General features: G+C 44.5%; 2 protein-coding genes and 1 long non-coding RNA gene across 3 annotated transcripts; 1 reads left to right on the top strand and 2 right to left on the bottom strand.

Annotated features, from left to right (window-relative positions):
* Window positions 1–1098: 1098 nt before the first annotated feature.
* Window positions 1099–9342, bottom strand: LOC26534644. The gene is made up of 3 exons (XR_005560235.1): window positions 8525–9342; window positions 3698–5246; window positions 1099–2141 (listed from the first exon to the last, which is right to left on the bottom strand). It is a non-coding gene; the product is annotated as an uncharacterized LOC26534644 (long non-coding RNA).
* LOC6527934 (ATP-binding cassette sub-family G member 4) lies at window positions 5050–11631 on the top strand. Its single transcript, XM_002088966.3, has 10 exons — window positions 5050–5185; window positions 7764–8153; window positions 9349–9519; window positions 9586–9722; window positions 9783–9928; window positions 9991–10229; window positions 10288–10698; window positions 10761–10861; window positions 10922–11283; window positions 11342–11631. The coding sequence occupies exons 2-10, from the start codon at window positions 7790–7792 to the stop codon at window positions 11481–11483; spliced, it is 2073 nt and encodes a 690-aa protein (XP_002089002.1). The 5' UTR covers window positions 5050–5185; window positions 7764–7789; the 3' UTR covers window positions 11484–11631.
* LOC6527933 lies at window positions 11535–13541 on the bottom strand. The gene is made up of 2 exons (XM_002088965.3): window positions 11826–13541; window positions 11535–11769 (listed from the first exon to the last, which is right to left on the bottom strand). The coding sequence occupies exons 1-2, from the start codon at window positions 13431–13433 to the stop codon at window positions 11662–11664; spliced, it is 1716 nt and encodes a 571-aa protein (XP_002089001.1). The 5' UTR covers window positions 13434–13541; the 3' UTR covers window positions 11535–11661.
* Between the last annotated feature and the right edge of the window lie 9 nt (window positions 13542–13550).

Raw genomic sequence — 13550 nt, 5'->3', positions numbered from 1 at the left:
GCCGTTTTGGATCGGTTTGTTATGTAATGTCATCCGTATATAGGAGTCTTTGGCTGACCAATGGTCAGCGATTTGAGCACGCCCAGTGTTCCGATGTGCTTGTAGTGGCCTACACATACTGTCCTCATTATGAGTTTTTGGTTTTACTCGTAAGGTATTTTATTTTTACCATAATGTTGTTAAATATATATTTAAATAGTAAAATACAAGTTTTGGCAAATCAAAGAGCGTCGTCTTTTAATTAGGGATAATAGACTGCTTCGTCGAAATGTCTGGACTATTTCTACGCTTCGTAGGCCAATCCCACTTTGGCTGACATTTAGTTATGCGAGTTTCGAACTCTTAATGGGAGACGCGCCCTTTTAACGACCGCGGATCATCCCCGTAGTCATTCATCGCACCTTGAAGTCCTGTGTGCCATCAAAGGACATAATGTGGTTGGAAAAGGGCAACATGTGGGGCGCGAAAAGTGGCTCGCCGAGGAGGTGGAGGAGTGGGTGCGGAAGGACTACTTCCATGTACATCGGGTTTTAGGGATTGGCTTTGGAACAAGGTGTGGTACAGAGCACCGAGTCGTGGATACATAACACGGGACAAGGAGTTCCTATTGCGTACTATCCTGTGAGACCTTGTTGATTAGGGCTTATACTCTTCTATTAAATTTAATTTACAGCAGCTCATTAATCTAATCTCTTACAACAATGGCTGGTAGTCAGTTTTGATATGTATACTTTAAATTAAATAATTTTTAAAATCCTCCGGAATACATTCTTTTTTTTTCTTTAGTTGATTTTAGATTTTGCTCTCGATATATATATGCCTTTTAAGCAGAATGATGTACTTTTTAAAGTTTCGGAGCAGATATCTTTCAAATTAAAAGTTACTGAAATGCAAATAATGTCTAAATACAATATAATATTTTAATTAAGTGTAAATACAGCTCTTCACATGAGCTGATTTATAATTTCTTCACTAAATAGTTATATTTTTAGCTCATGGCTGAGAGGTGGGATTTCTGCTTTTAAAAGTGGGTTATTCAATTACTTTTTCTTTTAACTCCAAGCTGCTTGTGGGACCCAAATTTAATTAGGATATGCATTTGCCAAGTCATTAACCCATTTATTTAGAGGTGCGTATAAATGGCAGGATATATGCCAGGATCCCGCGGTTGCTATAGGTCCGAGCCCAGTCTCTGGGCGGGCACACGTCATGAGGACCTCGGGGGCAGAGGCATCTCCGTCTTCACTGCCGATTCCAATTCCAATTCCATCTGGGCTCTATGTAATCACTCCGGGTCGGGTGATACTAGGTGGGGTCGCGTTGGTCGCTCGTTAAAAAGGCGCGTTCGCCGATGGTGTCAGCTGTCGCTCCGCTTCCACTTGGCTATTTGTATTGGTAAGTATTAGTAAGGTGCGTCCCACAACCAAAACAACAACAACAACAACAGCGACTAGATAATGGTGGCGTTTAGAAAGCATGCGCCGCTGTTGCAAGTGGTGCTAGTGACCCACCCACCCATTCAGCCAGTCAGCCGGTCTGCTCCGTTCCGTCTGTCCATCAGTCCCAGTCCCAAATCCCATTGCCAGTGCCAGCCAGCCAACCCCAACCGAGGCACTCAGCCAACCAGGCAGCCGGCATTGTCAGCGCTTCCTTTTGTTCTGCGCCGAGTCGAGTCGATTCTCCAGTTCTAATGCGCTTTCACATAGTTAGATGGGTCGCCCGGGTCCGGGTTGATCACAAGTGGCTACCTACAGACTGGCGCTGACTTCTGGCCATCAGTTCGAATCCGAGCGTGGCCAGGAAAAGTTGCGGTCCCGGTTCCAGTGCCACACGCAGTTCCAGTGCTAGTCATATCTACTTGGTGATTCATTTGTCCTGGTTGTGTCCAAGTCCTTTGGCGGCATATTTCATTCGCGCCTGTATCTTGCTGAACCGTTACAATTATGGTCTTCGATCCGGTTGAGCAAAATTTCAGGTGTGTGAGAAATTTGTTTAGCATTCATCGGAGGATTTGCAAAGTTGGTAAAGCAATGCGGCTTGGGTGGAGATCCTTATCTGGTGAGTATTCAGGTGGATCTTCCCATATCTCAATATTCTCGGAAGTATAAGACTGGCTATCTGAAAGTTAAAGTCCTATTTCTCTGGAAGAAGAAAAAGTATAGGCGGGTTGTTAAAGAACTTTAACTGAAGAAACCCAAGAAAAACCCTTTAAAGTTTAAACTAACCTAAGAGTAGTAATTTCTTATTCTGGTTTTACTTGCGCTTTTTACTTTCCCAAAGCTAACATGAAACATAACAAATAAAAATTTAATGAATCACATAAACGCATTGAAAATGCGACAAATTTGAAACACCATCAAAAGAGTGAAAAATAGCATATCATCAAAACAGCGGAATAAACCACTTCCGATGAGATTCCTGATATTTTGCCAAAGATCATGTCTAATCGCACCGAGGCACGCGTATAACCCATGGTTATCAGTTATTGGGATGCGGGCGATACGGAGCAGATTTATTGCACCAAAACTGAAAGAAATCACCCACGAAAAGACCATTCAAGAAGCCCCCAAAATGTGGACTTTGCTTGCATAGACTATCTTCGTGTTTAGGAGTAGCTACAAATAAATGGGCATGATAGGTGGTACCATATGCAAGCGCCCAAATAAATGTCGACCAGATTGGTGGTACGAGTATCATTACCAGTAAATAATCCAACAATATAGAGTGCGATTAGGTGAAACAAGGAAATGGAGCGACTGCCTTGATTTTGTAGTTCCAGAAGTGATGATGAGCTTCCATGCGTCTTATTTACGATTTCCTATAGCTGTTATATGGCGCGAACGATCATAAATCGTAATCTTATCGTTTGCTCGGCGTACGAGGCGTGCAGATTGTAGATGTGGTCAATATTTAAACTTATCGAGCACTTATGTAAATTGTTATTTATAGTACCATAGTACCGCATCGCACTTCTCCACTCATCGGTTATTTGCCACTTTTTTCAATCCCCGGAACCAGCTTAGACCGAAGTTCATGTCCAGCCACCAGCTGGTTGGTCACCAGTGCACTTGATAAAGCCGTGACGTTTTCCAGATTTCTACACTTTGCCCTATTCTCCATCATTAGCTTGGGAACCTACTTGCTTACAATACAATACAATATAGTACTTGCTATATCAATCGGCTTTTGTTTAGTCCGCGTCGAGCGGGACAAAGTCCGCCAGAGGATTGAATCATATAGTAGAGTCGGTTCGGGGTTCGTTTGATGGAGCAATTAATACGATAATAACTAAGTAAGCACTTATCAATGAAGTTGAACAACTGGGGAAGGGGAATGCGAAGTGGAACAGTTTAGAACTCGGATATGAAAAGTGAAAACATATAGATTGTTCGGTACTGGTTGGATATTACATGGTTTCAGTTTCCCTGATTATTAGATAATGCAGTAAAGTATTATTTAATAAAACTTAAGGTCAGCAAACACTTAGGTTCAAGTTAGTTTGTTGCAATGGACCTGTTTTTAATTGGAACAAGCACTGCATTCAATTTACCTTGACTACTAGATTAGGATTAACATTCAAATAAAATTGCAGTATTGCGATGAAATTATAAAAAACTCGATATGAAGCTTTGGAGTCAATATATAGCAATAAATAAGTCTTTCTTAGATATTGACGAGATATAATTAGAGCATTTACCTGATACTCTTTAGAGCTTAAAATCCAACTCTTTGTCCTACAAATTCAGAGAATGAGTGCTCCGCGAATGCTAATTAACCACAAGGGATCGATGAGCAGCGAACAAGGAAGCTAATCGGTGAAGTAACTCTGATTCACGAGCAGCCACAAAGAGCCTTAACAAGTCAGACCGCCTATTGATGGATCCGTTGTGAATATATAGGCATTGTAAACTGGCCCGATAATGCAGTCCGCGAATAGAGCTCGCTTTTGTTTCAGAATGCCTTGCCATTGCCACAGAATTCAACCAAAATGAGGAAAGCGACGGCGACGGCGACGCGGGCATGTTTATTACGTATTACGTATACGCCAATTATGGACTGTCGAAGAAATTCGATAGGTGGACTTGTGACTCCAGAGCACGAACCGTTGTCAACCGGAGCAATCGGGCCGAGATCGTGCCGCCAAAAAACCAAAAAGCGAAAACTCAATCAGCTACCACAGGTGAGTATCTGTGTGTGATCCACGCGCGCTGGTGTGCGTAAGCTACTCTTATCAGCGAAGGAAAACGACAATATAACAACGCCAAAACACTAATAACCAATGCGAAATATACGCGAGCAGCGACTGCCGAACGATCTTGGTTCGAGTTCCAGTGCTGGCAGTCTAGCTATTTTCACCTGCAGGGAAATCAATAACTGGATATACAATATTCTACGTTTAATAGTTTATAAGGCAGTTTCTTAAGTACATTTTACTGTGTTTAGTGTGTCAAAGCAACAGCATTCTCTAAAATAAACTGGTTCTTATAGTGTTAGTCTTAAGATACCAAAGCCATTTAACGTAAGTTATTTCGATAAGATGACTCATTAGATGTTTATTTAACAAATGCAGTTACAAGCATCTGAAACTGAAAGATGTGCAAATGGATTGCCACATTAGCAGCTAACGTTGTTTACTACTCTAAAAACAGTTTGCAATCAATATATATGTAAGACAAAGTAATTTAGTGAATCGAATTATATACTTGTAAGCTATTTCCCGCCAAAGATTGGGCCAGCTGCCACCACTGAGCGCCTTCGATAAAGCCTGCGCTCCACACACACACACACACACACACACCCACACCCACTTGGGAGCTGAGATACACGACGCACACCCGCTGACGCTGACGTTGAGACGGCCGATCGTGTTCTTTGTGGCCCTTGAGTCGTCAGCTGGGCCGACGAAGCGACTCTCCGACTTCTGGGCGATCGGATTGGATCGGGATCGGGAGCGGGAACGGGAACGGGAACTGCTACCGCCATATAGCCATACGGCCATATACTCGTAGCCATTCAGCACTGCAGCAGCAGAGCTAGCTGGGATCACTGTTTGTTTACTGGACGCCAGTCGCGCACGTCGCTTCGAAGACGCTGTTACTCGGTTGTGCGGATCGCGAGTTTAGTCCGTGCGAAGTAGTTCCCCTGCAATCCCTTCCAGAGTGCGATAATCCTGACTCTTCCAAGGGTAAGGACTTCGCCCGAGTGCACACACACAGCTGTGCTCATACGAGGCGTTGAAGTGAAACCTAAGAAAAGGATACAAAAATAATTATATATAAAAAAAATTTAAAAATTCAATATGATTGGTGTAATCAATTTGTTAAGTTTGAAATAAAAGCCAAGCGTACTATCAATTAATCTGTGACCATCACAATATGAGTGATAACAAAACCAAGACTTGTTTTATAAACTAGACTGTTTTTTAAAACTAGAGCAGAATTTTTAAAGCGTTTTAACTTCCCGCTAAGTGATTAAAATTGAAGAAGCATTCAATTCGAAGATCTCAAAAATAAATGGAGTATTGATGCAATACTTCGCCAGTCGCTGTAAAATGAATCGACGTTTTTAAGACAGAAATTTATTGGCCAAGAGCTTATCAGTGAACTTAGATATAAACGCCAGTCGTTGGTAACACATAAAACTCATTTGAGCCGCATGAAGGCAAGTGTTAAATGACTGAATGATTCATGATATGGCATCCGCCGTGGAATAGATACAAGTGAAATGTATCTTTAGGCGACCGTAGACCTGATCACTTGTGGGTCACATCCGATGGCATATCAATGCAAAACTGCTTAGTGCGCTGAGCTCCAGATTATAAATAAAATCGATTAGTTGACACAAAGTGCTGTCACAGAAAGCGGCAATCGCGCTCAAAATCAATACGACAATAGCAGTGGGGGGCTAGAGATGAAAAGTGGGTGTTATTTCCGAATTATCACACATTATCAGAGGGTATAAACAGAAATCTGTTCCCAGTCATCGCAATCGGTAGGGATTGGCTCCCGTTTCCCCGGTACCCCGATCTTGAACAGCTGCTGCTTTTGCTTACATCTCCTCTCAGCTGCAGTGCCTAAATCTGGCGGAGAAGGGGATCCGGTGAACCGGTTTGTTCGGCTGACACTGCGAGGTATACAAGCTATACAAAACAATGTTTCAGGGCAGCATCAGCACACACACTCACTACACACACATATAGTAGTGTGCACATAAGTGCTGTGGTATTAAAGGCCGATCTAAGTCCCCGAAAGTCGCAGGCAAACACGAAATGTAAAGCCGGGCTCGAACAAAGGAGTCCAAGAAAACAGCAAGTCCGGCAAAACGTGACCACTGGCGGCTCCACTGGCATCAGTCCATAATGATGTACAGCCAGCCGATTAGGACCCATCAATGTCACTCCCTTCGTGACCCCCGGGTCATCACTGGGAAATATGGGGCATTGACACAGGTAACTGTGTTTGGCAGCGCTGATAACTGAGCTAAGTGCATGGTTGTGGAGCACCTAGCTCTGGCAAAGCCCCTACCTTTCCCAACTACTCGACAACGGAAAGGGAAATCTCCCGGTCAAGGAATGTGCCCACATCCAGATAAGACAGCTCGACTATAATCACTGTAATATAGTCATTCGTCACAGCTCAAGTGCAGCGGTGATCGTCGGAAATCGGTTGATCAGATGCAAAAACATCAATGGGTGTTTCCCAAAAATACGGATCATATTATGCACTCAAAACATGAATTTATATTCATTTGATTGCAGATGCATATGCTCACTACCCATGAGATATAGACAAGACTAAAGCTATACCACTTATGGTTAACTTCCTACTGTAATTTCCAAGAAAAAGGATTGTCTCACAGCTAATTACAAATAATTGATCGCAGAAACAAAGATTTACTCTTAAAGATCTGTCATTTTGAATCCCACTTTGATAAGCTATAGGCAAACCCATCCATATAGCTGCAGCTACACCAGTTGTTCTTAGCTCGCCGCTTGGGACAATGCTTTTGTTTTGATCAGCTCGCTTCGGATCGGATGGGATGGGATCGGGTCTAGAGAATCGAGTGGATCGACTGGATGGATGGACGGATCAATGGCAGATGTGCATGCGACAGCACTCACGATTGCCATTCCCATTTCCACTCAATTGTGCCGCTTTATTGTTTGCCTGAGCAGCAATTGTACCTTGATCTTTTCGCAAATCTGTGCATTAAATGTACTCGCATTTAATTGTCTTTTGCAGCAGTGCGAAATGTGGAGTAAATTGCGTGCTACATTTCGCTTATGTAAACTGGCACTTAATTGGCACGCTGGATGATAATTGTGATGTTTCGACACCCATCCTCCCATTCGACAGATCTTCGGTTAATCGGTAGTATCATCTACGGTGGATTAGTTGCTTCTCCTCCTCACTTTAAGGGCCCTTTAAGTGAACAATCTCGCCCTGCGATCGGGAATAACCCAGCGAAACGATGAGGTTAGACGACAAAGGTTGATCGATCTCCCAGCTTTCGATCAAAGTGCACATTCTGCTGCAATGGAACCCGTTTCAATGGATTAAGCCAAATATTTTATATCGTTTAGCAACTGGTTGCCAGTTTTAGCCACGCATCTTGCATAAGCCATCAAGTCAATCTGCAGACAAACATCCAACAAGCAAATTATCATTATGTTGCACTTTCGCAGATAGAGAGTTTTTTTCTTGAGATTTTAGGATCAGAGTAATATTTCCAGCCAACTAAATAATTTATAAATGTACTTCCAGTTGACAGGCTACCCTAGAATCCCAGAATGGCGACACCGCGCGAGCAGTTCTTGTTCGGCAGCGACAACGGAGTGGCCGGCCTCGGTCTGGGCATCGAGATCGGGGAGGTGAACTCCAGTCGCGTCTACAACACCACCACAGTGCCAGTTAATAACAGTGGCGGTTGGCGGAATGCCCAGTCCAGTGTTACGCCCCCACCCATTCCATCCACTCCGCCCCAGGTGAACTACACCAATGGGAATACGGCCAGCAAGCAGCCGCCACTGGAGGCCGTCGTGGAGGAGGAGGTGCACTTCGACACCGATGCCCTGAACAACCTGCCAGCCCGGGAGCCCGTGGACATGGAATTCAAGGAGCTGTCCCTCACCGTCAAATTGGGCTTTAATCGAGGTGAGCTACCCAAGGAAGTCGGCGATCGCATGATCTAAGATATGGGTCGATAAGATTGGCAGCGGAGAACTTAAAATTAGTTGGGTTTTTATATATGTTTTACGATCAGCGGCTACTCTTTGAACGGACCTTCAATACTTGATATCCTACAGATATGAATAATACGTATCTTGAAAACTAGTGCTATAAATGAAGTTGTATCTCCTAGGAGTCTATTCATTAGCTGTGTTCTGTGGGATGCAGATATAGTCAAATAGAGCAAATCCTTCGGATAATATTTGAAAATTGTATTTAAAGTACGAGTTCCAGAAGATTATTAGATACGAGCCAAATGTTCTTCAAGGTTATTCTTTCGGCAATGCCTCACATACCAATCAGCCATAAACACTTGCTTGCTAGTTCCTTAACCAACTTGGTTTTCCATTGATTAGATAAGCGCCGATCCACACCGACCACTCCGATCCCGATCACACCCTCTCCCAGTTGTATATATTCAATGTCAGTTAGTCATTCATTCATTTCCTATCCGCAGAGTCCATAGAGCGTAAGGAAACGACTTGCCTATACCAAAGTCTATAGAGTATTTGCAATTCACCATATCGAGTTTTGGGTTTGCTTTAGAGCATTTTGCTAATTTCAAAGTTCAAACGATATCGACATTGGTTAGCCCCCGGTAACTTGATTAGAACCTCACAAATTTTCGACCCGTGGCGGTAATTACACTAAAATAAAGATAATATGAGTGGTCAGCGCTTTGGTAGATGGATATATTGTTATCAGATAGTTTAACAGGCGACTAATAGTGTTCCGAATGTGTAGTATTGATTACAATAGGATAGCTTTTCTTTTAAATGTGTAAACCCTTTTCAATGTCTCGACTTAATTATAGTTATTATAGAATTAGTCTTACAGTTTGATTTATCTAGTTGTTTACTGACTGAGTGACTCCAGTTGTGTAGTTAACAGGTTATTCACTGAAGATTAATTCAGATATAGGGCTTAACTTTTAAAGAGACATTACCTCACTAACCCCTTAAATCTGCTGAGTTATAGACAGCAGTTGATTCATGAAAATCGTTCGTACACGCGTACTCATGGGTTCTCCCTGAACCTTGATACCAACGACCGTATAAAAATGTCTATTAAGATTTTATGAACATTTACGATGGCAGTAAGTAATTTTGCAATTTCGTAGGATCCAAGGAAATCTTGCACAATGTGTGCGGAAAATTCCCAGGCAGCCAGCTCATCGCCATTATGGGACCTTCGGGTGCAGGGAAGTCCACTCTGCTGGATGCACTATCTGGTTTCAAGACGACTGGTGTGGATGGCTCCATCTTGCTCAATGGTCGACGACGTGATTTGCGTGAGTATATCGCATTATTAAATTTATTTTAATTTATACAGCATTCATGGTAATCCCTCCCTGCAGCTTCTTTCCGTCGGATGTCCTGCTACATCACCCAGGATGATCGCCTGCAGCCGCTGCTGACGGTGAACGAGAATATGCATATAGCCGCCGATCTTAAGCTGGGCCAGACCGTCAGCTACGAGGAGAAGGAGAGCAGGGTGAGTGGAGTCAACTCGAGTTGTAGGTCAGTGCCTTAAATGGCGGAATTGCACTTGCAGATCGAGGACATCCTGCTGCTCCTTGGTCTATACAATCACGATCAGACCCTTACGATGCGCCTGTCCGGTGGTCAGAAGAAGAGGCTATCCATTGCCATGGAGTTGATCAATAATCCCACTGTGATGTTCCTGGACGAGCCCACAACGTAGGCGCATATATAATTATTTACCAAACTGTGGGATATCTATATCTTGCTTTCCTTTTCAGTGGCTTGGACAGTAGCTCCTGCACAAAAGTCCTGGAGCTGCTCAAGAAATTGACCAGCCAAGGACGCACCATTATCTGCACCATCCACCAGCCCACGGCCAAGTTGTTCCAGATCTTCGATCAGGTCTACGTCCTGTCTGCCGGCAACTGCGTCTACCAGGGCAGCACCCAGAAATTGGTGCCGTTCCTGCAGTCGGTGGATCTGCCCTGTCCCATGTACCACAATCCAGCGGATTACAGTGAGTCCAGCCCGAATCTCTGATAGAATTTACACTCATGAAATCCCTTATGCTCCAGTTATCGAGCTCGCTTGCGGAGAGTATGGATACGACAAGGTGGACACCCTGAAGCTGGCCACGGAAAACGGAAGCTGCCTGACTTGGTTCGATAATCCCAGTGCGGTGTTGCGCGCTGAGGTCTTGATGAGAAAGTATCCCATACCCAAGAAGACCAAAAGCCGATCCCTGGAGGACACCAGCTACACAAACCAGTGCTCCGTGCTTCTGCGACGCGGTTTCATAAAGGCCAACCGAGACACGACCATGACGCACTTGAGGATCGGAGTCAACATAGCAGTGGCCGCCCTCTTTGGTGCCATGTACGATCACACGGGATGGGAGGGATCTCGAGTGCTCGACAACTACAATCTGCTGTTTGCCATACTGATGCACCATTCCATGACGACAATGATGTTGACTGTTCTGACTTGTAAGCTTACTTTTGTCGATTGCGTAGAACTATTAACTTATGTAAATTAAACATTTGACCAGTCCCCATGGACATCTCCATACTGATCAAGGAGCACTTCAACCGCTGGTACTCGCTCAAAGCCTACTACACTGCCATGACGCTCGTGGATCTGCCAATATCTGTGAGTAGTCGTCTTTAATAAGGCCCGATTTGCATTGTTCACTGACTTCTTCGGTTACAGATCATAAGTTGCTTCTTCTTCACTGTCATCGTTTACCTTTGGAGTTATCAGCCAATGGAGTGGATACGATTCTTTATGTTCTTCTCCATTAGTTTACTGACCGTCTTTGTGGGCCATAGTTTCGGTTTGATGATTGGTGCCTGGTTCGATGTGGTCAACGGAACCTTCTTGGCCCCAGTGCTAACCATTCCCATGATGATGTTCGCCGGCTTTGGAGTGACCCTGCGTGATCTGCCAAGCTACTTAAGGTGGGGCAGTCACATATCATACTTAAGATATGGACTTGAGGGCTTCATATCAGCCATTTATGGCTTGGATCGAGGTACCTTGGCCTGTGAGGAGGCGCCCTACTGCCATTACAGGTGATTATTTTCTGTTAGCTTATTTTTTCCATGAGCTAACTATGTTTTGTGCTCGCAGGTATCCAAAGAAATTCTTAGAGGAAATCACCATGAGAGGTGATCAGTTCTGGAACGATGTGATCGCGCTGGGACTCATGATCTTTATTTTCCGATTTGTGTCCTACGTGGTGCTGAAGGCCAAGATCAAGTCGATCCGATAAGCCACTTGGGAGAGACACACCTGTAGCCCATTCCTTGTATTATACATTAAGTGTTGACCATTATGTTTAGTGCTATTAATATTTAAATAATATGTACAAGTACATAAAACACTGTTAAATAAAGCTACGATTTGTAACTAGCCTAAAAGGCCGATTCGGCCCCTTTATATCACATATTTTAGTGGCCCACGCCTTGGGCAACATTGGATTCTTCTCCTGCATTTGCTGCCAGTTCTAAGAGTTGGTGCAGTTCCTTTGCATTGGTGGCCATTCCTGTGGAGTTCAGCTGAAAAAATGACATTGTATCAAGTTTATATATTTTCAATTCTAGATAATGCTTACTACTACAACTTTTCGGCCAAGGGATTTCAGAAGTCTTTTCTTAAGACGCATTAAGGAAGTTGGTTTCTTGCTGAACTTCAGGGTCTGCTCTGCGGTGAGCAGTTCTACAAAGTAAACGCTTTCCTGGACGCCCATTGTCTGCACACGTAAGCTGGGCAGATTTATTCCGGCAATGGGACACACCATATCTACGCCCTCCACATCAGCGTCGCCACTTAGCTCCTGGGCGTATTTCGTCAAGTCGGGGCGATCTTTAAGCAAATAAGCTGGCGCGGAATCAAACTCTTTAAAAGCTCTTTCTGTCTTAATCTTTGCAATTGAAGGCTGCTCAATGGCTACAGCAGATCGCAGGACATTCAAACGACTATCCACCTTGGGTTGGGCTCTCTGACGTTTTTGGGCTGCTTTAAGCTCTTCAGCTGCATTGATTAGATCCTTAGAGTAGTGACCCAAAGTGCACAGCGAGAGGCAGGTGTCTACAAGGTTGTCAGCGAAATAGTCGTACTCCCCATGATCCAGTTTGCGAAGAGCAGCCAGCTCCAGTTGTCTGATTTGCTCAGGAGTTAATGTACAATCGAGCTGGGCGCTGGCCCACAGGAATGTGGCCAAGTCTTTGGCGCGCAGGTCTCCAGGTTTGAGCAGTGTCATCAGTCGCTCTACAATGACGGTTAGGCATTCATGCTGATCCCAAAGTTGCTCGGCAAAAAATGCAAAGATATGAGCTAGTCCACGGGGTTCAATAAGGGTTATCTTCACAGGATCCAGGCAGATATTCTGCAAATGCTGGCACACTCGCTCATCCTTGACTTGCTGCAACCGCAATGCCTTGACAAAGGAGACCAGCAAGGCATCGCTTCCGGTGGTAAGCTCCAGATTTAATATGGTATTAACGAGGCTTGCTTCATATCCCGACTTAGCCTCACCGGCTACCAAGGTTGCCGTTTTGTATGCCGCATTGCTGATCACAGCAAGGTCCAGTTCACTTAAGGCGGGCAGATGAGTTGGTAGATGCTCTACCAGGAGCTGCTGGAAGTCCTCAGATGATTTCGCCTGCTTCTTTTGCAATCCCAGATAGAAGCACACCTGAACGAATCGCTCCTTGTTGCCACGAAAGTCCTCCTTGACCAATCGTCGCATGGCTGCGTGGTAGAAATCCGTTCGCTTCAACCAACTGGGTATGAGGAATAGAAAGGAGTAGAGCGTTTCCAGCACGATGGAGGTATCCATCTTGTCCAGCTGCTTGGCCGCATGGTTATCCAACGAGTTAAGGGCAGTCACATACATGGGCACAGCGGCATTGGAGCGATAACTGGAGGCCTGGATGATCAGGGCGGGCAATTGGTCGGCAGCCGTTTTCTGCACTGTCCGCTGAAAGTACCGGTCGTCCGTGATGGGGAAGAAGTCAGCGTACCGTACCGTAGTCTTGGGCAGCACGTGATCCGGATCCCTGTAGCGCTCCACTGCAATGTGCTTCGCAAAGCGGGTGGTCAGTGTGCCGGATTCTTCGGTGGTGCTCCGCAAAACATCTCTGGGCGTAAATGAGGCGTAGCTTCTGATGGGACAGCCCAAGTTGGTGACGCCGGCAAAGCGGCGGATCAGGGCGTACATATCGGATGCACTTCTTCTGAATTTATGTAATGAATTTACAAAACAACGTGCACATCTAAACCGCAAACATACGTTAAAACTGCACTCGTATTCCAACACTACTAAATTGTCTTTTAC

This window comes from Drosophila yakuba, chromosome 2L (genome assembly GCF_016746365.2).
Source record: "Drosophila yakuba strain Tai18E2 chromosome 2L, Prin_Dyak_Tai18E2_2.1, whole genome shotgun sequence".
Lineage (NCBI taxonomy): Eukaryota > Metazoa > Arthropoda > Insecta > Diptera > Drosophilidae > Drosophila > Drosophila yakuba.
Note: the sequence above shows the minus strand (reverse complement) of the source record. Positions and strands in the feature narration are given on the sequence as shown.

Bases quoted from the DNA above. Each gene is read 5' to 3' on its own strand.
- LOC6527933 (XM_002088965.3), bottom strand. From the start codon at position 13,433: ATGTACGCCCTGATCCGCCGCTTTGCCGGCGTCACCAACTTGGGCTGT. The intron at 11,770-11,825 runs GTAAGCATTATC...TCATTTTTTCAG, and splicing joins TTGGCCGAAAAGTTGTAGTA to CTGAACTCCACAGGAATGGC.
- LOC6527934 (XM_002088966.3), top strand. From the start codon at position 7,790: ATGGCGACACCGCGCGAGCAGTTCTTGTTCGGCAGCGACAACGGAGTG. The intron at 9,723-9,782 runs GTGAGTGGAGTC...TTGCACTTGCAG, and splicing joins ACGAGGAGAAGGAGAGCAGG to ATCGAGGACATCCTGCTGCT. The intron at 10,230-10,287 runs GTGAGTCCAGCC...CTTATGCTCCAG, and splicing joins CCACAATCCAGCGGATTACA to TTATCGAGCTCGCTTGCGGA.